The sequence below is a fragment of the Pan paniscus genome, chromosome 9, assembly GCF_029289425.2.
Source record: "Pan paniscus chromosome 9, NHGRI_mPanPan1-v2.0_pri, whole genome shotgun sequence".
Classification (NCBI taxonomy): Eukaryota; Metazoa; Chordata; class Mammalia; order Primates; family Hominidae; genus Pan; species Pan paniscus.
Window position 1 is genome coordinate 8691106 of NC_073258.2, and position 22270 is coordinate 8713375.

Sequence of the window (22270 nt, forward strand, 5' to 3'; positions counted from 1 at the left end):
AAGCTGGGCACCCCAAGGACTAAACTGTAGCTGATTTCTCTCCTAGCACCAGACCTCAGCTGCACGTGTGTGCGTCAGAACCAGGAGTGCTGGAGGCAGAGCGTATTACATGACCCTCACACTACTGGGAATGTAAACACTGGGTTTCCTGGTTAAAGCACTGATATTTTGTGGACCTTGCAAGCTACCTAGAATAAGCAGTCCCTTATAAAGCAGCTTATCTGGCACTGTGCATGAGGCAGTATGTTCTGCTCTCTGCGGTTGTTTCCCATGAATATTTACTGAAGTTTTATTTAAATGTTCCCCTCTTATCTCAGTTGTGATATAGAGTATTGAAAGAAGGATCATGTGCCCACATTTGGGCCAATGGGGCAGTACCATGGGAGATTGAGACTTCCCAAAAGGGAAAGTAAATTGTTCTAGCTACAAGAGTCAAGCTAGGTGGTCCAAAATCCCCCTCTAAAAAACCAAAACCAAAACTAAAACCAAATAACGAACAACCTTGGCAGGTCGAAGCTTGAGTTAGAAAGACAGATTCCCTCAGGACTGAGCCCGGGCCTACTTCAGGACCTCTTGCACGTGCTTCCTTGACCTCTTAGTTTTCTGACTTGTTCCTGGACAAGGGTCCAAGTCTCTTTCATATGCCTTTGCCCATATTGGCTTTGCAATTCCTTCCTTACTCTGATCTAAAGCATCCCTATTTTCTTGCCCTGAGATATCCCATTCTCTCCAAAATGCTGGCTTATGTCTAGCAAAGGAAGTATAGATGGAATTTCATGATTTCGAGAAATGAGTTATACCCTTTTAGCACTACATTTTCATTCCTTTCCCCTCCATCCTCTGCTCCCCCTCCCTTCTTCACTATAGCTACTACTTGTTTTTTATTTTCCCTTTTACAAAACATCTTGAAATCAATCTACACATGCCATCTCCTAGCCCTCACCTTCCATAACCCATCTGCATTTAGTTAGAGGGGAGAATATGAGCAAGATACAAAGATGATGAAAACTTGGCATCCACAAGGAAAATATAAGATATTTGAGACTCCTGAAGCCAAGTATGACCATCCAGCTAGAGCCAGTGTTTGGGTGTGAGAGTAAACAAAAGATAGAAAGTAAGTAATGACAGTAGTGTGACGAGAAGTCTGAGAAACTGTTGGAGAAAGGGACATGTATTAGTCAGCTCAGGCTGCCACAGCAAGACACCACAGACTGGATGACTTAAACAACAGAAATTTATTTTCTCACAGTTCTAGAGCCTAGAAGATCCAGATCAAGGTACCAACACATTCAGTTTCTGGCGAGGGCTCTCTTCTTGGCCTGCAGAAAGCATCCTCACATGGTCTTTCCCCTGTGTGTGGCTTGCAGAGGGTAGGGGTGGCAGGGGATGAGGGAAATGGTGGATCAGAAGATATCTGGTGTCTCTTCCCCATCTTGTAATGACAACAGTTCTAGCCCCACCCTTATAACTTTATTTAACTTTAATTACTTCTTTAAAGGCCCTATCTCCAAATACAATAACAAGGGCAGGAGCCAGACCCTTGGAATATAATTCTCTCTTCTCCATGTCCAGCTGAGATTTTATGGCCCATTTTTTCACACTTGTCCCTTTATTTTGCCATTCCATTCATCTGGTAAAATTCCAACTTGGGATGAACCGAACCATCAACATTCTCCTTGCTTGCATCCAACCAGCTGAGCTCTGCTGAGAAATTGATCCCACTAGAAATTTGTAGTCATCAACCCTTAAGTGGGCCCTCAGTATTTTCCTATTATTTCACTACATTCCTCAGGTCTCCTTTTCCCTTCTCCCATTATATATTGTTTTCTTAAACCATCTTGACTACTAAAAATTTTCATCACACGCACACACACAAACACACACACACCACTCTCTGATAACCGGATCTCCAACTCCATAGCAAAAATAAAAACTATCAGACAGCAGCTCCCTACCAAATCTACAAACAACTGTCTCAGTTAAGATGCAGGTTAGGTTGCCATGACAATAGAGAAAAAAAATTGTAACGAGTTAAGACTGCAGTTTCTTTTTCATGCAGAAGAATCAGGGATGATAAAATGGTTTGAGAGTATAGGAGACCCAGACTCCTTCCATTTTGTCACTCTGCCATCCCTAATATGTTACCCTCACTGCATGATTGAAGATGGCTTGCTTTCCTATTTACATTCCTATTGCCCTCCCATAGGGGCAAAGAGGAAGAGAAGGTCCATTTCTCTCCTTTAAGACCTTGATGTGGAAGCTGCACATATCACTTCTACCTACAGATACTACCTAGTCATAATGTGCATTTTTTGCACTTAGCTGCAAAAAGGTCTAGGAAATGCAGCGGTTAATTTGTAGGCCATAACTTATTTTCATCTATAATCATCTTTTTCTACTAATTTCCTCTTACAGTTGAGTCTCTACTGCAATCAAAAGCTAGGATCCTCCACTTCCGCTCTGGATTGCATACATCCCTGACTTCTCAGGAACCTTGCATTATTAATTAACCATTCTCCTGTATCTTTAGTCTTTTTATATATTGGAGTAATTCCATCTGCCAAAAAAATGAAAAAGAGAGAAAGAAAGAAAGGAAGAAAGAGAGAAAGAAAGAAAGAAAGTTCAAGTCCTCCCATCTTAAAAAAAAAAAAATCTTTCATTTGACATCCTCTTGCAGCTCTATCCCCTTTCCGTAGTAACTACATTTCTTAAAAACTTGTCTGAAGTCATTGACTCCACTTCCTCCCATCATATTCAGTTTTCAGGACATCTACCCTGCCTTCTGCCTCAACAACCTCACTAAAATGGCTCTTTCTAAGGTTGCCAAAGATCTCCAGGTTACTAATTTTGGACCACATTTCTCATTCCTCATTTTGCTTACCCAGGAGCAGCATTTGAATGAGTTCACCAGTTTCTTCTTGCACCTCTTCTCTTTTAGCTTTTATGATGCTTCACTCTCTGGGTTTCCTCCTGTCCCTCTGTCTACTCTTTCTTGGTGTCTTTTGCAGGCTCATCTTTCTCTATCCAGTCTTTAATAATGACCTCTAAAAGTCTGACTTGATCCTTCATTTGTTCTTATTCTACACACTCTAATTCTGTGGTTTGCATTACTTCCTATATGATCAGTATATTTAGCTTCCTAATGGAATTCTACTTAGGTATCTAATAGACGTCTGAAACTTAATATGTCCAAAACAGAACAGATTTGATGGTGGGAGTTTCTCTGTGCTAGTTACTATTTTCTCTGTGAAGTTGGAGTCTAGGTTGAGAGTGAAGAATGCTCTGTGTCTGTGTGTCTGTGTGCATGTGTGTGTGTGTGTGTGTGTGTGTGTCAGGGTGGGAGAGGAAATTAGAGATTTTATGAGACAAGAAAATTTGAAAACAATATTGTGTAAAATGAGAGAAAGAAGGTAATCGGAGAAATTTGGTAAGACATCTACTCATTCTAAGCAGCACAGTATGAACAACTGAATTCTGATTTCCAAAATCCCTGACTTTGAATTCTGGCTCTTTCACCTAGTAGCTTTGTGGCTTTGGGCAAGTTACTTAAACTCTCTCTAAGCCACAGTTTTTTCATCTAAAATAGTGATCAACAATATTGGACCTAAATTCATGGTTCTTCATGAGGATTAAATGTACTTACAGGTAATGTGCCTTGAACATCATAGGTGATCATCAAATAGTTTATATTGAGTTACCAGAAACCTTATTCATTTTTTATCTCATCCTTCTTTCTCACCCTCCACATGCAAATTATCTTTAAATTCTGTTTCTACCTCCTAGATAGGTCTTAGATCAATCTTTTCCACTACGTCCATGACTTTAGGTCAAGCCACTACCATCTCTCACCCAAATTACTGTCATAGACTCCCAATTGGTCCCACCTTTTAAGTTGCTCCCCACACTAACTCCACTGCAATCTTTCCAAATCTTTCTAAATCTTAACAAATTTCCAATGCTCCCAATTCTTCCTTGCATGGCTTGCAAGAGTCTGCATTTGCTGCCTCATGAGATAGAAGGTGTATGATTTGTCTATTGCTGTTGTAATAAATTACCATGAATGTAGTGGCTAAAAACAACACCCATTTATTAGCTCACAGATCTATTGGCCAGAGGTCTACGCAGTGTGGCTGGGTTCTCTGCTCAGGGTATAAAAAATCAAGGTTTCAGCCAGACTGAATTCTCTTCTACAGACTCGGGGGAGGACTGAAGTCTCTGTTCTTTTGCTGGCTGTCAGCTAGAGACTGCTGTCAACTAGAGGCCACTCTGAGGGCTTGTCCCGTGCCCTCCTTCACCCTCGAGCCAGAAAACAGCCACCTGCGTTCCTTGCCACATTATCCCCTCCATCTTCAAGCTATCAACAGTGTGTTGAATTCTTCTCATTCTTCCAATCTCTTTGATTTCCTCTTCTGCTACCAGCAAGAAAAAAGAACCCTTGGCTTTTAAAGGACTCATGTGACTTGGTTAGGACTAGCCAGATAATCTGTCTATCTTGAGATCAACTGATTAGTAGAATTAACTCCATCTGCAAAATCCCTTTTGCCATATAACATAATTGTGGGAGTAGTATCTCATCATATGCACAGGTCCATCCACACACAAAAGAAGATTATATAAGGGTGACAGTCATTGGTGGTCATCTTCTAATTCTGCCTACCCAAGGAGAGGAAGCCAGGGGAAATATCCCTGAAGAATCGTAGCTTGAGCTGAGATCAGATGGATGAGTAAGTGTTAACTAGGTAAGGAAGGAAAGAAGAAGCTTCCAGAGAGCATATGGAAAAGTCATGCAACTGAAGGACATATAGCAAAAAAAAAAAAAAAAAAAAAAAAAGAAGAAGAAGAAAAGAAAAGAAAAAAGAAAAAGAAAAGAGAAAAAAGAAGGAGTGACCAAAAAAAGGCTAGTGTGTTTACAGTGGAGAGAATAAGAATCATTGTGACTCATAGTGATTTGAAATAATGTGACTAGAGAGGTAAGCGGGAGCCAGGCCACATAGGCTTTCTAAATTCTGTTAATATGTTTTCTCATTCCCAAAAGCAAAGGTTAAAAGAGTGGGATAGTCAGATTTGTATTCTGAGCATAGTACTTGGGCTTTAAGGTGAAGTATAGATGTAGAGAGGCATCAGTAAAATGTGGTGGCCCATTTAGGAGGTTAGGAGTGTGGTTCAAGAGTAGGGTAATATCAGTGGACATATAAGCAGGCAGATTCAAGGAACACTCAGAAGCTAAAATGAACAGAACTTTGTGATTGATTCAATATGGGAGTGATGTAGTTATGTTCCCCAGGAAGCAGACTCTCAAACAAAGATTACTGTGGAGGATGTTTACTAAGGAGCGTTCTTGGAGTTAACACCTGTGCAAGAGAGAGGATGAAAATAGGATTGGGCAAAAGGAGAAGCTGAGCAGTAATTCAGTCCCAGCAAAGACCTCAGTCAACCATATGAAGGGTTCTAGGGGTGTGAGCATCTTTCAGAGTTGTCCACCACTGGGTTGAGGGGATTAAACTTTTATACCTCTGTGCTGATCGGTCATTGGATATAGAATGCCCAAGAAAGGGAGCATAACCTTGGATGAGCTGGCTTTCTTCTGCTTAGGCAACTCCTGAAGGGTTATGACAGCTGAGGGCCATCTTTTAGCAGCACTCTCCACAGCTGGAAAATAAATCCTCCATTTTTGCAGAGGGTTCTGGGCTCTGCATCACAGCATCCAGCGCAGGGGTGAAGGAGCATAGGGGAGTAAGGCATCAATAATAACTCCTAAATTTCTGATTTGTACATCCTGGTGGGTGCACTTAACGACCATATATTACAATCATTGGCTTACTTGGGAAAATCCCACTAGAGTAGGTGCTACTGAGGGGCAAACTATATTGGACAACTAGTGCATACCCCTAGAACTGGCATAGTTTGCTAAATAAGTGAATGTCCATCTATTTCTATTTTCACTCCCCTCTCCCTTACATCCTTCGCTCCCTTCCCTCCTCATCGTACTGTCATCCAATGTGGGAAAACTTGAGCAGGTTATCTGAGGCCCCACCTGTGCTGGAGTTGAACAAATAGCAAATCAAGCTCCTCTGGTCCAGGCTCTCTGATGGGCAAGACAGGCAGTACCAGGAGGAAGGAAAGGGGGAGCAGTTGATGACATCTCAGGCATAAACTGTCTTTCAACTCTCTTTCAATGCTTCAGCCCCTATAAACTCAGGGCTGGCTGAACCAGGTCCTCTCCAAAAGATTAATTGGATAAGGGCCTGCTGAATCCCCCATAAAGCCAGACTCCATTCTCTAATTTGCTCTTCCACTGATGCCCGCCCCCCACCTCTTACAGCTACTGCTGGGGGTCAGAAGAATTTCACATCGTATTGGAGTTCATCCGGAATCTGAAGAATGGATAGGAATCTGGAGATAGGAATCTGGAGATAGGAATCTGGGGAAGAAAAGGAATGGATAGGAGAATGCATAGGGAGCAGGGCTGAAATAGTAGAAGAGGCAAATCCTGCCCCGAGAAGCTGAATCCAGTTCAGTCCTGCACCCTTCAGCCCTGTTCCCGCTGCACCGCAGTGACCCAGTCCCCTTCTAGCCCCCTCTCGTGGGAACCTGACACCCTACACAGGCAGCTCTGCCTGCACTGAGAGCAAACAGGGAGCGTTAGCGTGTCGGGTGGGCGTGGGCGCTGCCTGGAGACGGTGGAGAAAACCAACCTTCTCCTTCTCTTTTGCCTGCGCTGGGCCGGCGTTAGAATTATATCCCATCCTCACCTTACTCTGGTTTATCCTTGTCAGTGCTTGCCACCACCCCCAACTGCCCTCAACACTCAAGTCAGAAGCTTCCTCCCGGGAGCCCTTTTCCCTGGCAAGGCTTCCCTGGAGCCAAATCTCGGCCCCGGCCCCACCCCCACTCCCGCCCAGCTGTGGAGGGCTCCTTGGGACCCTTAAGTGCAAGCCTGAGTGTTAAGCCGCAGACAGGAGATGGAGGGTGAGGAGACAGATGCAGGAGCTACCCCAGTCCCGCAGCGAGGAGCCGCAGGGAACTACGGTAGCAATAGTGTCACGGTCACTGCGGCCACTGCAACACAGTACGGTAAATGCGGCTCTAGGCTCAGACTAAAGCATCCGCGCCTCAGCAGGTGACGCACGCAGACCTGGTCTCCAACGCCACCTCCACGTTCCCTGATACACCAGAGAAAGATGTTGGATCCGTGGCAGCCGTCTCTACCCAACCCCTCCTACCCTCCCTTCCCCGAAACCTCCCCCTACGCTGCCAATACTCTTGTCTTCAATCTTTCTCTCTCTCTTTCTCTCATTCCTGGGAATCGGGGGTGGGGGCGGGTGATAAAGAGAGGTGGGCAGGAGAGAAATCTCTAAGAGGAGACGGGACACATCTAGGGAGGGGGCGAGCCTGGAGGACAGTCGCACAGGGAGGGGCAGAACTCCCGAGCCAGGGAGGGGGTGCACAGTCACCTGGTGGGACAGAGGCTGGCGGAGGGACGGGAACCCAGGCGGGGCGAGCCGCGGGAGAGTGGAGGGCAGGCGCCTGGGCTGGGGGCGGGGACCAGGCGGGGCAGGGGCGAGGGAGAGGAGGGCGGCGGGAGCCTGAGCCGGAATCGCAGCGTGAGCAGGTGGAGCCGCGGTGGGAGCCCGCCGGGTCGAGCTGAGTAAGGCGGCGGGCTCGGCGGGGGCCATGGAGCTGCTAAAGCTGAACCGGAGCGTGCAGGGAACCGGACCCGGGCCGGGGGCTTCCCTGTGCCGCCCGGGGGCGCCTCTCCTCAACAGCAGCAGTGTGGGCAACCTCAGCTGCGAGCCCCCTCGCATTCGCGGAGCCGGGACACGAGGTGGGTGCCTCCCTCAGCCCCCTCCACAAGCTATTTCTCACTGTACCCCAGAACACTAATAGAGTCCCCCCAACGAGCTCCACACTACCTCCTCAAACGCCCACACCGTGCCCCTCATAGTACTCCCTCAGCCCCCAAACAGCTCCCCTCACACCTTCACCCCCACAGCTTACAACTTCATCATAGCTTCACACCACCTGGTCGGAACTCCTTCACATCCTGGTCCCCTGATTACACCTAGAGCCCCTGCTCACCCCAAAGCACAGCCCCTTCCCCAACACGCAGCCCCTCCTAGACACCAGTCAGAAGGCGAGGACCTCCTCTTGCCAACCCTGCAGATCTCCTTTTCCCTCTTACATCCAGTTCACAGAGCCACAACAGAGAAGGGAAGGAAGAAAGGAAGGCAGGATTGGGAAAAGAAGGGGGCTGGTTGAGGGAGGGAGCACTCTGGAAAGCTTGAATGCGAAGCTGAAGTTGTGATCACATCTGACACCCCAGCCCCCAGCCATCCCAAAAAAGATCCTCAAATCTGAATTAGGCTGGACACTAGGGGATGCTCCTTAGAGCTGCCTGCCTCCATTTCACTCCTTCTCAAACCCCTCTGCCTCCCTAGTTGGAGCTTTCGAGGCTCTGTGCCCTCTCTCTTTGTCTGCAAGTAATGTCTCCAGCTATCTTCCAAGCTCTCTCTCCAGCCCTAGGCTAGGTGCTGGGGGCACAGGGCAAACTAGACCCAGTCTGGACCCTCATGGCCCATAGCCAAGTGCAGAGAGAAACCAAGCAAATGGAAAAATCACAGACACGATGGAAGTCCCATGAAAGGGTCTAAACTGTGGGCACCAAAAGAACTTCACAGAGGCTAGAACCTTAGAGCTGGGTCTTGAAGTTGAGTGGGCAGAAAAGGAAGGAGTGGGATTCTAGGTGAAGGAGCAATGTTAAGCAGAAGGAAATTTTTCTAAACTCAAGAAGGGAAAGTTGGAATAAATTGTAATCCAAGTATTTATTTACCCCACGAAATAATCTATGCTTTCTCAGCCGAGTTGTTACACACTCACACTTGGATTCTGTCATTCAGCCAATATTTATTGAACCAGAGATTGTGCTAGGCAGTGGGAATGTAAGTTGAACAAAACCGACACAATTCCTACTTCACAGAGCTCAAAGTTTAATGGGCGAGACAGAAAAGCAGGGGATTGCAGCACAAAGTGGAAGAGCCTTGACAGGGAAAAGATAGTGGGAACACAAGTGGAGCACCTCTAGCCCAGCCTAGCCTCCTTGAAAATTAAAGTTGGCCTCTTGAGGAAATGAGCTACAAAGTCAAAAAAATTAGGGAGGCTGGCTCTAAGCTTCCTGTTGGCAAAAAAAAAAAAAAAAATATATATATATATATATATATATATACACACACACACACACACACACACACACATATACATATGGGAGAGCCAGCCAAGTGAATGGGCAGAAGAGGCAGAAAGCATCCCAAATAAAAGGACAAGATGTATAAAAAGCTCAAAGTTTGAATTCATGGCACTTTTATCCACTGTGACATAGTTTTGAGTGGCTAGAACATATATCTTAAGAAGGGAAGAATGAACAGGCTGGAGACCAGCCTAGAGGGTTTGCAGAGAGCCTGCTAGGCCTGACCATGGAATGTGGACTTTATCCCGAGGGCAATAGGAACTACTAAAAGATTCGGTAGTACTACCAGGATTAGTTCTATAATGTGGAGAACGGATTGGAAGACATAAGATGGAAGGCAGGGGGATACTTTAGAAGGTTACTATATTACACTGTTCTGGGTGAAAGATGATGCTAGCTGAGACTAAGGTAATGGCAAGGGAGATGGAGAGAGGTGGATAGATTTGAGAGCCTCTTCTGGAAATGGAATCAACAGATTAGAAGCAGAGAGGATGGAAGAGGCCAAGGGATGACATTCAGATTTCTAACTTGGACAACTGAATGGATATTGGTGCTATAGCAATTGTATACAATGAGAAAGATAACAAAACAGCAGAAACAGGTTTGGAAGAGGGAATTATAAATTCAGTTTGGAACCCATTGAGTTTAAATGTTAGTGGGGCATCCAGGTGAGGTTACCTAGTAAGCTGTTGAATCCAGGGGTCTGGAACTTACAGGAGAGGTCTGAGGTGGAAATACAGACTTGAAGAAGGTCTTTGCCTACAGGACGTAGAAGCCCCAAGAATAGTTAAAATCATAAAATTTTGAATAGAATGAGAAGAAAATAGGTCCTAGGTCAAGACTCTGCATAAGACCATTATTTAAAAGCCAGGCAGAGAAAGGAGAATTTATGAAGGAGATTCAGATGAAACCATCAGAAAGACAGGAGCTACGCCCTTCCAGAAAGCAAGAAAAAGAGAGTTTCAAGCAGGTTGAGGTAAGTGATATCAAATGCTATTGACATAAGTTACATAAATAAAAAACAGGACAGTCAGAACAGCATCCTTCACATTCAATAACAAGAAAATATTTAGGAGTTGTAGGTATTGAGGCTTGATTATGGTATGTTAAAGATTGGACTGGTGAGAGAAGGAGTTATGAGAAGTGAACCAAGGTATGCAGCCAAAACTTTCAAGAAGTCTGGTAGGCAAAGAAAGAGAGAGAGAGAAAAAGAAAAGCAGGATATTGCCAAAAATAGCATGAGATTGAGGAAGGGGGGAGTGGGTATGTGCATAGGTTTGTTATGTGTGTGCGCGTGTGTGTGCACGCATTTTAAAACAAGAGCTTTTTAAAATGTTTGATGGTGATTGGGCCGAGAGAGGAAGATTGAAGGTGCAGATAAGAAAGGGGATAGTCAATAGAGAAGATTCCCTGTGAAAGCGGGATGTGACGCAATTCAGAGCACAGGTGCAAAAATTTGCCTCACTTATCTAAATGCTCCTCACACATTTGGATGTTACCCAGCCGGTCAGATGTTACACAGAGAGACCTTGTCAGCCACACTCATTCAGATATTATCCCTGCAGATGCATAGGTTACCCAGGTTCACTCCAATGTTACCAATAGGAATTTGGATGTTACCACTTTATTCTCCTTATATAATCCATGCAGACTTGAGTATTACCCATGTTCACTCAGATAGTACCCACAGAAAGACAAATGTTACCACACTCACTTTAATATTGTCCGAAGTCATTTTGGTGTTACTCATCCATCAAACACTACTCACTTTCATTTTATTATTATCCACACACAATCAGATATTACCTATGCTCACTTAAGTAAGCTTTTCCCAGATTCTACCCATAAAACTACAAATATTACTCTCACATACTCAGATAATACCCACAAAAGCTTAAATATTACTTACATTCACTCAGGTGCTCAGTTATTTCATTTACTCAGATTAACATCTTTTTTTTTTTTTTTTTTTTGAGACAGTCTCCCTCTGTTGCCCAGGCTGGGGTGCAGTAGCATGATTATGGCTCATTGCAGTCTTGACCTCCGCAGGCTCAAGTGATCCTCCCACCTCAACCCCCTAAATAGCTGGGACTACAGGCATGTGCCACCACAAGAGGCTAATTTTTTGTATTTTTTGTAGAGATAGGGTTTTTCCATGTTGCCCAGGCTGGTCTCTAAATCCTTGGCTTAAGAGATCTGCCCACCTCAGCCTTCCAAAGTGCTGGGATTACAGATATGAGCCACCATGTCTGGCCCAGATTAACATCTTAATTTAGTTAACATGTTAACATCTAACATCTGTACTCAAATACTACCCATATATACTTGGATATTACTTCTGCTCAGTCAGCAATTTCTATCATTATTTGGATATTCCACTATTCACAAGTAGACCTCTGAATGTAATCTATGCTTCCTGAAGATGTTACCTACAAAATGTTATCTACAGAGAGTTGGATATTAACCCTTGCTCTTTCAAATGTTACTACAGTGACTCAGATATTATCTAAACTTAAATGTAAGCCATATTCAATCGGATATTACCTATAAGCATATAGATGTTACCATTCTCCAGATATGTCCCACGGAAATAAGCGTGACTTTCACCTACCCATATACTATTTCAAAGATTAAAGTATGCCCAACACTCACTCTGATATTACCTACACACCCTTGCATATCACTTCTGCTCCCTCAGTACCCACTATGTGGATTCCCCCATTCACCCAGCCACTACCCACAGTCAGTTGGATGTGATCCCTGCTTATCATAGAGACAAGGGTATTACTTTGATGTCTCTGTGCACGGGTGAACACATCAAACATGCCAGTAGAATGCAGAATTTAAGGCATCAGCAGCTTCAGTGTTCTGTGGAGTTTTTCCTTAGAAAGTCTTGGTTTTCATTTTATGTCACGTTGTCTGGATTTTTGCGCTCATTCTTCTCTGCCATTATCTAGACAGAACAAATACAGATCTTCTAAACACCAGGAGAAGAACTGAACTGTCCCAATCTTCTGAGTCGCCTGGTCTGATGCCAGTTTTCCTCATCCCCAGGAAGATGATGAGATGATGCTCACGGGTAGACTTATCAAGGCACTTGTGGATGTACCCCAGCAGGTGCTATCTCCCATCCTTCTACCCAAGCCTGTTTCCTAGTCACTGAAGCCACTGTCATCACTCATATTCCACCATGCAAACACACATCAATACACACACACACACACACACACGCATACAAGTCTAACTCTGATTTATTTTGTGCATGACTTTTTAAACTAATGGATTATTTTTAGAGCAGTTTTAAGTTTACAAAAATTACAGAGTGCCCATACACACACAAACACACATATACACAGAATTTACCCTATTATTAACAGCTTACATTAGTGTGGTACATATGTCACAATTTATGAGCCAATATCAATACATTATTCTCTAAATTCTAGAGTTTACATTAGGGTTCACTTTTTGCGTTGTATGGTTCTATAGGTTTTGACAAATGTATAATGGCATGTATCCATCATTACAGTATCACACAGAATAGTTTCACTGCCCTAAAAAATCCCCTGTACTTCATCTATTTATCCCTCACTCTGCCTCCCCAAACTCCTGGCTCTAAAATTGCTTTTAATTAGAATTTTTCACATTTCTGAACTGTTCAACGGCAAAGACCTGTGGAGACAGTGGTGGCTGGAAATAAGATAATAGCTAGGAATGTCCAGTAAAACAGCAGAACACTGCACAGTTGCTGGTCATTTTTACTGGGACTTTGTCTTATAAATTTCAGGAGTCCCCAAGCATATGGCGAACTTTATAAGGGTAATATTTAGCTCCATCTTTATGGTCTATCACAATTAGCCAAGTTCAAGGGCACACACATGGGACATCAGCTGGATGAATGAATGAGAAATTGCTTTTCATGCTTCACAGTACTGTACCAATTTGAGGTGTGGCAATTGCATCAATAATTAGTTGAAGAAAGACATCCAGAGGCAGATGTAAGCAAGATAATGGAACTAGAAAGATTAAAGAGGTGGAGGCTGGGGGTGGGAGGACAATGGATTTGGAGGAGAAACAGTGAGTCCAAGATAAACCACCAGCTCTTTTCTGAGTCCAAGGACCTCTCTGACAGAGGTCTCCCTCCTAAAGGTCCTTTATTCTCCACCATACACACTTACTTCCCTCAAATTTTGTCACCTATAAGCCTTCTGTAATCCTTCCTTACAGAGAGAGGCCCAGCTTCTAAAGGAAATATAGATGGTTTGCATATAAAAAACAAAAGTTACGCATCTGAAATCATAACCTCTCACTGACCCCCACAAGGACCTTCCAACATGTGTCTCCAAAAAGACAGAGGCAAAGAAGAAGAAGAAAGGGCATGCTGGAGCACCTCTGCAGAGATGACGGATGGATGAGGAGGGGGAAAGCAGGTGCACTTCTGTCTTGAAAGACAGAATCATCCAAGATTCATTAACAAGCATGTGTTGACTGCCTCCTCTGTGCTAGGGATGAGTGCTAGGGATATACTGGAGAGCGAGATGGACCTTGCCACTGTCCTCAAGAAGCTCCTAGTCTAGTGGGGAAGACAGAGAATTACATACATACTAATACAGTGAAAAATGCCATGGTTGAGTATAGAGAGAGGGAGAAAGAGGCATTTAGATTGAGATTTGATTAAGAAGGAGGCAGTATGGGCCGGGCGTAGTGGCTCAAACCTGTAATCCCAGCACTTTGGGAGGCCAAAGCAGGTGATCACCTGAGGTTGGGAGTTCGAGACCAGCCTTACCAATATGGAGAAACCCATCTCTACTAAAAATACAAAATTAGCCAGGCGTGGTGGTGCATGCCTGTAATTCCAGCTACTCATGAGGCTGAGGCAGAAGAATCGCTTGAACCCAGGAGGCAGAGGTTGCGGTGAGCCAAGATCATGACATTGCACTCCAGCCTGGGCAACAAGAGCAAAACTCCAGCTCAAAAACAAAAACAAACAAACAAACAAACAAAAAACATGGAGGTAGTATGATGAATAACAGAGTACTGCAGGAACAAACAGTAGGAGGCAAAGCACATTAGGGATCAGGGACTTGGCTTCTATTCTGATTCAGCCCCTTATCAGGTGTGTGGTCTTGAGCAAAGAATGTTACTGCTGAGTTCGGTTTGGAAGTTTTTATAAATAGCATTTATTTGATGCCTACAATTTCTAAATAAATTGGTTTTTGTTATGAGAAAATACAGTCATGCATTAACTAATGATGGGGATACCTTCTGACAAATGCATCATTAGGTGATTTCATTGTGTAAACATCATAGAGTGTTTGTCACACAAACCTAGAAGGTATAGCCTACTACATACCTAGGCTATATGGTATAGCCTACTGCTCCCAGGCTGCAAACCTGTACAGTATATTACTGTGCTGAATATTGTAGGGAAGAGTAACACAATGTTATGTATTTGTGTATCTAAACATAGAAAAGGTACAGTGAAAATACAGTATAAAAGATAAACCATCATACACCTGTATAGGGCACGTACCATTAATGGAACTTGCAGGAGTAGATGTTGCTCTGGCTAAGTCAGTGAGTGAGTGGTGAGTGAATGTAAAGGCCTAGGACATTACTGTACACTACTGTAGACTTTATAAATACTGGATACTTAGGCTACACTAAATGTATTTAATAATAAATTAAACTTAGCATACTGTAACTTTTTACTTTATAAACTTTTCGACTCTTTTGTAATAACACAGTGTAAAACAAAAAACACATTGTATGGCTATACAAAAATATTTTCTTTTTTTATACTCTTATCCTATAAGCATTTTTCTGTTTTTAACTTTAGAAAAAAAAAAAACCTTTCTGTTAAAACCAAGACACAAACACACACATTGGGCTACACAGGGTCAGGATAAATATTGCCATCTTCCATCTCTACATCTTGTCCCACTGGAAGGTCATCAGGGCAACACCACATATGGAGCTGTCATCTCCTATAATAACAGTGCTTTATTCTGGAATACATCTTAAAGGACCTGCCTGAGTCTGTTTTATAGTTAACTTTTTTAAAAAAATAAGTAAGAGTATACTCTAAAATAATGATTGAAAGTATAATGTAGTAAATACATCAACCAGTCACACAGTCATTTATTATCACTATCAAGTATTATGTACATCATTGTATGTGCTAGGCTTTTATGTGACTGACAGCACAGTAGGTTTGTTTATACCAGTATCCCCACAAACACATACATAATGCATTATGCTGCAATGTTACAATAACATAACTAGGTGATAGAAACTTTTCAGCTCCATTATAATCTTTTGTTGTTGTTATTTTGGGTTTTGTTTGAGACAGAGTCTCACTCTGTTGTGCAGACTGGAGTGCAGTGGCACTACCATAGCTCATTGCAGCCTTGAACTCCTGGGTTCAAGCAATCTTTCTGCCTCAAACTCCTGAGTAGCTATGACTATAGGCATGTGTCACCACACCCAGCTAATTTTTTATGTTTTGTAGAGATGGGACTTTGCTATGTTGCTCAGGCTGATCTCAAGCTCCTGGCCTCAGGTGATCCTCCCGCCTTGGCCTCCCAAAGTGCTGGGATTACAAAGATAAGCCACTGCACTCAGCTGTTCATTACAATCTTATGAGACCACCATCGTATATGAAATTTGTCATTTACCAAAACATCGTTATTCAGTGCATGGCTGTAGTTTTCAATTTGGGAGCTAAAATGAGAATCAGTCAAAGTATGGGGCTCTGGAAGAGAGGGCTGCAGCTTTGAGGCTTTCCTTCTCTGCAATCTAGGAGGCTCTGTCCCCTGCCCTCTCTACCTTCCAGCTCTAATCCCTCTCATGCTGAGGCCATAGGTGTGAGTAATTCAGTCCTGTTCAATCCAATTCGATTTTATCTAAATCTGCTTGGCTGTGATGTGGTGGTCCAAAGATTAATCCATCTTTTAATAGACAATGACACAAAAGAATGGGGTCAGCCTCCCAGCCCCTCTGCCTCACACAGGTGTCCCTCCTATGAGCTCCAACAGCACCTTATACATCCTTCAGCTTCACTCCTTATCACATCTGTTTATGTATCTGAGTTTACTTCCCCACTGTGAGCTCTCAAATGGCAGGGATCTTGTCATGTTCATCTCTTTGTCCCCAGTGCCTAGCACAAAGGGAGTCCTCTGTAAATGTTTATAGAGTGAGAATGAATGTTTGGAGAGAATTAAAATACAAGGCAGAAGTAAAATAGGCTGTAATAGTTGTGTAAGAAACAGGCATGGGTCAGAGAAAGAGGAGAGTAGAAGGGCCTTACAGAAGGGCCTTACAGAAGAAGTAGCAGTCAATTTGAGTCTTGACCAACAAGGGATGAATAGGAATTCACCAGATACAGAAAATAAGCTTGTGATGAGGGGTGGAAGTTGTGAGGAGGGTTTGGTAAAAGAGTATTCCGGTCTGAGAAACCAGCTTGAGCAGGGAGAGAGTCACAAGTGCAAATGATGCATGCAAGAAATTGAGTCATCCAGTGGCTTGCTTAAATGCCTGCAGTACAGGGAGGGGGTGGGAGGGAAACAGGTCCCTTCTGGGAGGAGAGAAAGAGGTCCCTTCTGGGAGGATCTTGATGATATTCTGAGGGGTTGCAGACAGTAGAGAGTAAGTGAAGTTTTTTTTTTTTTTTTTTTTGCTTTTGTTTTTAGAGAATAAAGACATGATCTGATGTGATTCAAAAGGTAGTGGGTTGTCAACAGTGTAGAATAGTCTATGGGGGTCAAATAGAGTAGGCTAAGAAAGGACCTTTGAATTTAGCAGTTAAAAATTAGTGTACTTGGGAAGAAGCATGCACTGATAGGGCACAGAATATTGTATTGTAATGGAATGAAGAGTAAATGAGAAGACACAAATATCCTCTTCAGAAGTTTGTCTGCAGAAAGAAGGAAAGATTTGGAACGAACCTTGAGAAGAGACAGGCTTTCTTAAGGAAGGGCAGAGTTGGGCCAATTTAACCAAACCTCAAGGGGTTAGAAGGCTAAAGGATTCAAGTTCACCATTTACTGAGCAGTTCATCGGTGGGGAATGTAGGCATCTGGCTGGGTAGTGAGGGTTGGGGATAAGACGGAAGGAGGGGGATTTGACTGAATGAAGGCTGACCCCCTACTGCCACCTCTCCCTTTTCTTACCCAGAATTGGAGCTGGCCATTAGAATCACTCTTTACGCAGTGATCTTCCTGATGAGCGTTGGAGGAAATGTGCTCATCATCGTGGTCCTGGGACTGAGCCGCCGCCTGAGGACTGTCACCAATGCCTTCCTCCTCTCACTGGCAGTCAGCGACCTCCTGCTGGCTGTGGCTTGCATGCCCTTCACCCTCCTGCCCAATCTCATGGGCACATTCATCTTTGGCACAGTCATCTGCAAGGCGGTTTCCTACCTCATGGGTGGGTGAGACAACCACCCCACCCCCACTTGCCACTCTCCCCTCCTAAAGCTCTTGTGGATGTAGGGGTCTTCCCCGGTTGGCAGGGAGGGGTGTGAGGAAGTCCCACTGATGCTTGTGTAGTGCAGGTTTCCTAGGTGACTCCTTCCTTTCTCTTCCCTTGTTTAGGGGTGTCTGTGAGTGTGTCCACGCTAAGCCTCGTGGCCATCGCACTGGAGCGGTACAGCGCCATCTGCCGACCACTGCAGGCACGAGTGTGGCAGACGCGCTCCCACGCGGCTCGCGTGATTGTAGCCACGTGGCTGCTGTCCGGACTACTCATGGTGCCCTACCCCGTGTACACTGTCGTGCAACCAGTGGGGCCTCGTGTGCTGCAGTGCGTGCATCGCTGGCCCAGTGCGCGGGTCCGCCAGACCTGGTGAGCTTGCCCATAAACTATCCTAGGAATTCCTTTCTCACCCCTATTAGATGCTTAGGACCATTGCCCAGAATCTTCCTCCAGCTTCCCGGAGAATTACCACGCCAACTCCTATTCTGCATCCACCACCCTGGAGTTCCAGTTTGGGGCCCCTCCCCAGTTCTCTCTCCCTTCCCAGCGGCACCCCCAAATCCTACTCCTACTTCAGGTACCTGGCCACAGCCCTAGAAACACTAGTCCTTGGCTTTTTCTCCATCTGTGATTATAGCTGGACAGAAACCCGACTGATCTGTCTGTGTTGCCTTCAGGTCCGTACTGCTGCTTCTGCTCTTGTTCTTCATCCCGGGTGTGGTTATGGCCGTGGCCTACGGGCTTATCTCTCGCGAGCTCTACTTAGGGCTTCGCTTTGACGGTGACAGTGACAGCGACAGCCAAAGCAGGGTCCGAAACCAAGGCGGGCTGCCAGGTGGGGCTGGACCACGAGAGCAAAATCTGGGAGAGGCGGAGCTTTGGAGGGCGACGGGGCCTGCTGGCGTGGGTGGGGCTAAAATGAAGGTGAGAAGGAAGCTGGAAATGGAGTTGAGCTGGGAGCGGAGGTCAGGTGGGGATTGGGCTGGAGATTGGGAGGACTCGCCTTTTTCTCTGACCGCCCACCCTTTGTGCTCAGGTGCTGTTCACCAGAACGGGCGTTGCCGGCCTGAGACTGGCGCGGTTGGCGAAGACAGCGATGGCTGCTACGTGCAACTTCCACGTTCCCGGCCTGCCCTGGAGCTGACGGCGCTGACGGCTCCTGGGCCAGGATCCGGCTCCCGGCCCGCCCAGGCCAAGCTGCTGGCTAAGAAGCGCGTGGTGCGAATGTTGCTGGTGATCGTTGTGCTTTTTTTTCTGTGTTGGTTGCCAGTTTATAGTGCCAACACGTGGCGCGCCTTTGATGGCCCGGGTGCACACCGAGCACTCTCGGGTGCTCCTATCTCCTTCATTCACTTGCTGAGCTATGCCTCGGCCTGTGTCAACCCCCTCGTCTACTGCTTCATGCACCGTCGCTTTCGCCAGGCCTGCCTGGAAACGTGCGCTCGCTGCTGCCCCCGGCCTCCACGAGCTCGCCCCAGGGCTCTTCCCGATGAGGACCCTCCCACTCCCTCCATTGCTTCGCTGTCCAGGCTTAGCTACACCACTATCAGCACGCTGGGCCCTGGCTGAGGAGTAGAGGGGCCGTGGGGGTTGAGGCAGGGCAAATGACATGCACTGACCCTTCCAGACATACAAAACACAAACCACAACTGACACAGGAAACCAACACCTAAAGCATGGACTAACCCCAACGCACAGGAAAAGGTAGCTTACCCGACACAAGAGGAACAAGAATGGAGCAGTACACGGGAAAGGAGGCATGCCTCTGATATGGGACTGCGCTTGGCCCATAGAAACATGACACTGACCTTGGAGAGACACAGCGTCCCTAGCAGTGAACTATTTCTACACAGTGGGAACTCTGACAAGGGCTGACCTGCCTCTCACACACATAGATGAATGGCACTGATTGTTTTAGAGACTATGGAGCCTGGCACAGGACTGACTCTGGGATGCTCCTAGTTTGACCTCACAATGCCCTTTCCCAATCAGCACTGAAAATACCATCAGGCCTAATCTCATACCTCTGACCAACAGGCTGTTCTGCACTGAAAAGGTTCTTCATCCCTTTCCAGTTAAGGACCGTGGCCCTGCCCTCTCCTTCCTTACCCAAACTGTTCAAGAAATAATAAATTATTTGGCTTCCTCCTGAACTTCCTTTCTGGATTCTTTTGGGGCAGGTGAGGAGGCATAGGATTTTGCAGTATCCTTCTGTCTGGTCTCTCCCACTGTTGCATACTGCTGTGCACAACCCCTTGCCAGAAAGCCCAGCCTCTGAGGTTCAGCGTGGCTGTGCATATTCTTTCTGAGTTTTCATCCTCTACCTACATTCCAGTGTTGCAATAACTGTGAATGGGGATGGAAAATGGCATATCCATGACATATCGTGATTCCTAATCACATTATCCCAAAGTGGTGCCACTGTTAAGGTATATATTCATGGATGCTTATTAAATTTTGATGAAAAGATAAAAGAGGAAGCGCTGTATAATAAGACTAAGTTTATTCAATGTGTTTGAAACACCAGAGATTAGACCATGACAGGTATACAGAATGAATACAGTTAATTAAAGAGTAGGGATTTTTTGCTGTACTCTCTTCCCCAGTGTCAAAACCTGGCCAAGATTCTGCCAAATGGAAGCACTTTTAGTAGCTACAACAAGAAAGACCTGAATAGGAGTCTGAAGACCCAGTCTCCCTTTTACTATAAGAATGATCTAGCCCCAGAGACAGGCAAAGACCAACAATGTCACCTCTTTACACACAATGACAAATGAGGAAGAACAGGAACTGAGGACCTCACTAAGAGGACATACGTGGATAATCAGAGGCATAGTATATTGGAGGAGGGGTCTTTTGATGCTTCATCTTGTAACAGACATGGGAAACTGAGGCCCAGAGCAGGAATGTAAGCTGCCTAAGGTCATACAGTAAGTTAGAGCAAGATAGAATAATGGTGTTGAAGTAGACCCTGGGCTGGAGATGGGGAACAAGACCCACCCATGAGGAGCAGAGACAAGTTTTGTGGGACCTAAAGTTTATAAAATTGGGTGCTCTTTTTTTAAGAAAGAAAAAGAATACAAAATTACAGATACAAAATTACTGGGACCCTGACCAGGGCCTTGAAAGGGGCCTGTGCAAGTGATGAGCCCTCAATTTTAGGCCTCATTCACTTCCCAGCCAATATGCCTCTAAAATACACCCACTAACTACCCTGGAGAAGGCTGCATGGAGTAGAGGACAGTGAGAAAGGAGAGTGGTTCTTCTGTTTACCAGTGCTGGGGTTGCTCCCATCCATCGTTTCTACAGGATTCTGGGCTGCAAGAGGCAGGAAGAAGGAAGAAAAGGAGGGAGAAGGCGTTCCAAGCTGTCAACTATGACAGGGATGGTTAAAAATAGAATCCCAGCTGGTCTGAGGAGCTGCAGGCAGATATTGGGCCTTTCTTTCTCATGCCAGCTTCTCTGTGGGGTGGGAGTAGGCTGGCCCATAGGCTCCCTAGCACTCCACCGTTCCTTCTAAAGACTGCCTGGGACTGTTAGCCCCCTCTAGCTGGAGCCTGGGCTCCAGATGACCACGAAATGGCAGCCTGGAGCTGGGTAGAGGAGGGCTGGGTCTACAGAATACTTTTACCTCCATCACCCCATTCCATGCCCTATCCAGCTGTCAGATATGGTCTCTTGAGCTCCTTCCATCTATTTTCCGTTTCTTGGAATCTGATAAAACATTTCAGGTCTAGATTTAATATCACTGTCCCCATGAAGTCCTACTTTGTCATTCTGACAAAGCTTGTATGCTCATATGGTACTTACTGCTTTCTCTCTTTTGTCATAGTCATCTGTGTTCCTACCTAATTTATCCTATCAGCCTGAGAGCAGCATGATGTAGTAGGAAGATGACTGAGCCTGGTCGGGTGATAGAGGAGGGTAGTGGTAAGATCTAATTCTAAGTGATAGGCATTTTATATACACTGATTCATTTCATTCTCTGAATACTTCCACAGAACATTTCTCCTCATTCAAAAGACAAATAAAGTGAAGCTAAGAAAGCTTAAGGCAGTTATACGAGGTCCTACAGCCAGAATACAGCCAAGAACTGAGCTCGGGTATCTGACTTCAAAGCTTTTTCTATTTCCATTATAGTGTGTTGCCTTCTTTCAAGTCTTTCCAGTCCTAGTTCTATCTTTTAAAAGTTGTGAGATTTTGTGCACGTTATCTAAGTGAGTTTCAGGCTCAGGTGTAAAACGGTAATATTATATTAACCTTACACTGCCATTTTGAAAATTAAGTAAAATAATGCATATAAAGTGCTTATCATTGTATCAGGCAGATAGCATAAGAAGAGTTAGATGCATCAAGACTGGAAGGAAGCAAAAGCACCAGGAAACAAAGCCTTCTGTAGACAGGTAGCCATCAATAATTGAATAGGACAGAACTCTGGGTCCAAGGGGAGGCTCAGAGCTTGCTATGAGATGATATTAGAAAGTGATATGTGTAGGCAAATAAATGGTAGGAAAAAAAAGAAAGTGGTGTACACTGGAATAAAACTAGAAA

At 44.9% G+C, this 22270-nt stretch overlaps 1 protein-coding gene across 2 annotated transcripts; it reads left to right on the forward strand.

The window, feature by feature from the left end:
• The first annotated feature begins 7541 nt into the window (after window positions 1–7541).
• CCKBR (cholecystokinin B receptor) lies at window positions 7542–19872 on the forward strand. 2 transcript variants are annotated; one of them, XM_003819067.5, is made up of 5 exons: window positions 7547–7825; window positions 17420–17671; window positions 17839–18088; window positions 18397–18554; window positions 18756–19872. In XM_003819067.5, exons 1-5 carry the CDS (start codon window positions 7675–7677, stop codon window positions 19286–19288), a joined length of 1344 nt encoding a protein of 447 aa, XP_003819115.2. In that variant the 5' UTR covers window positions 7547–7674; the 3' UTR covers window positions 19289–19872. The 2 variants fall into 2 exon arrangements, with proteins under 2 accessions (XP_008970695.2, XP_003819115.2); XM_008972447.4 differs by having other exon boundaries at window positions 7542–7825; window positions 18397–19872.
• Window positions 19873–22270: the final 2398 nt, after the last annotated feature.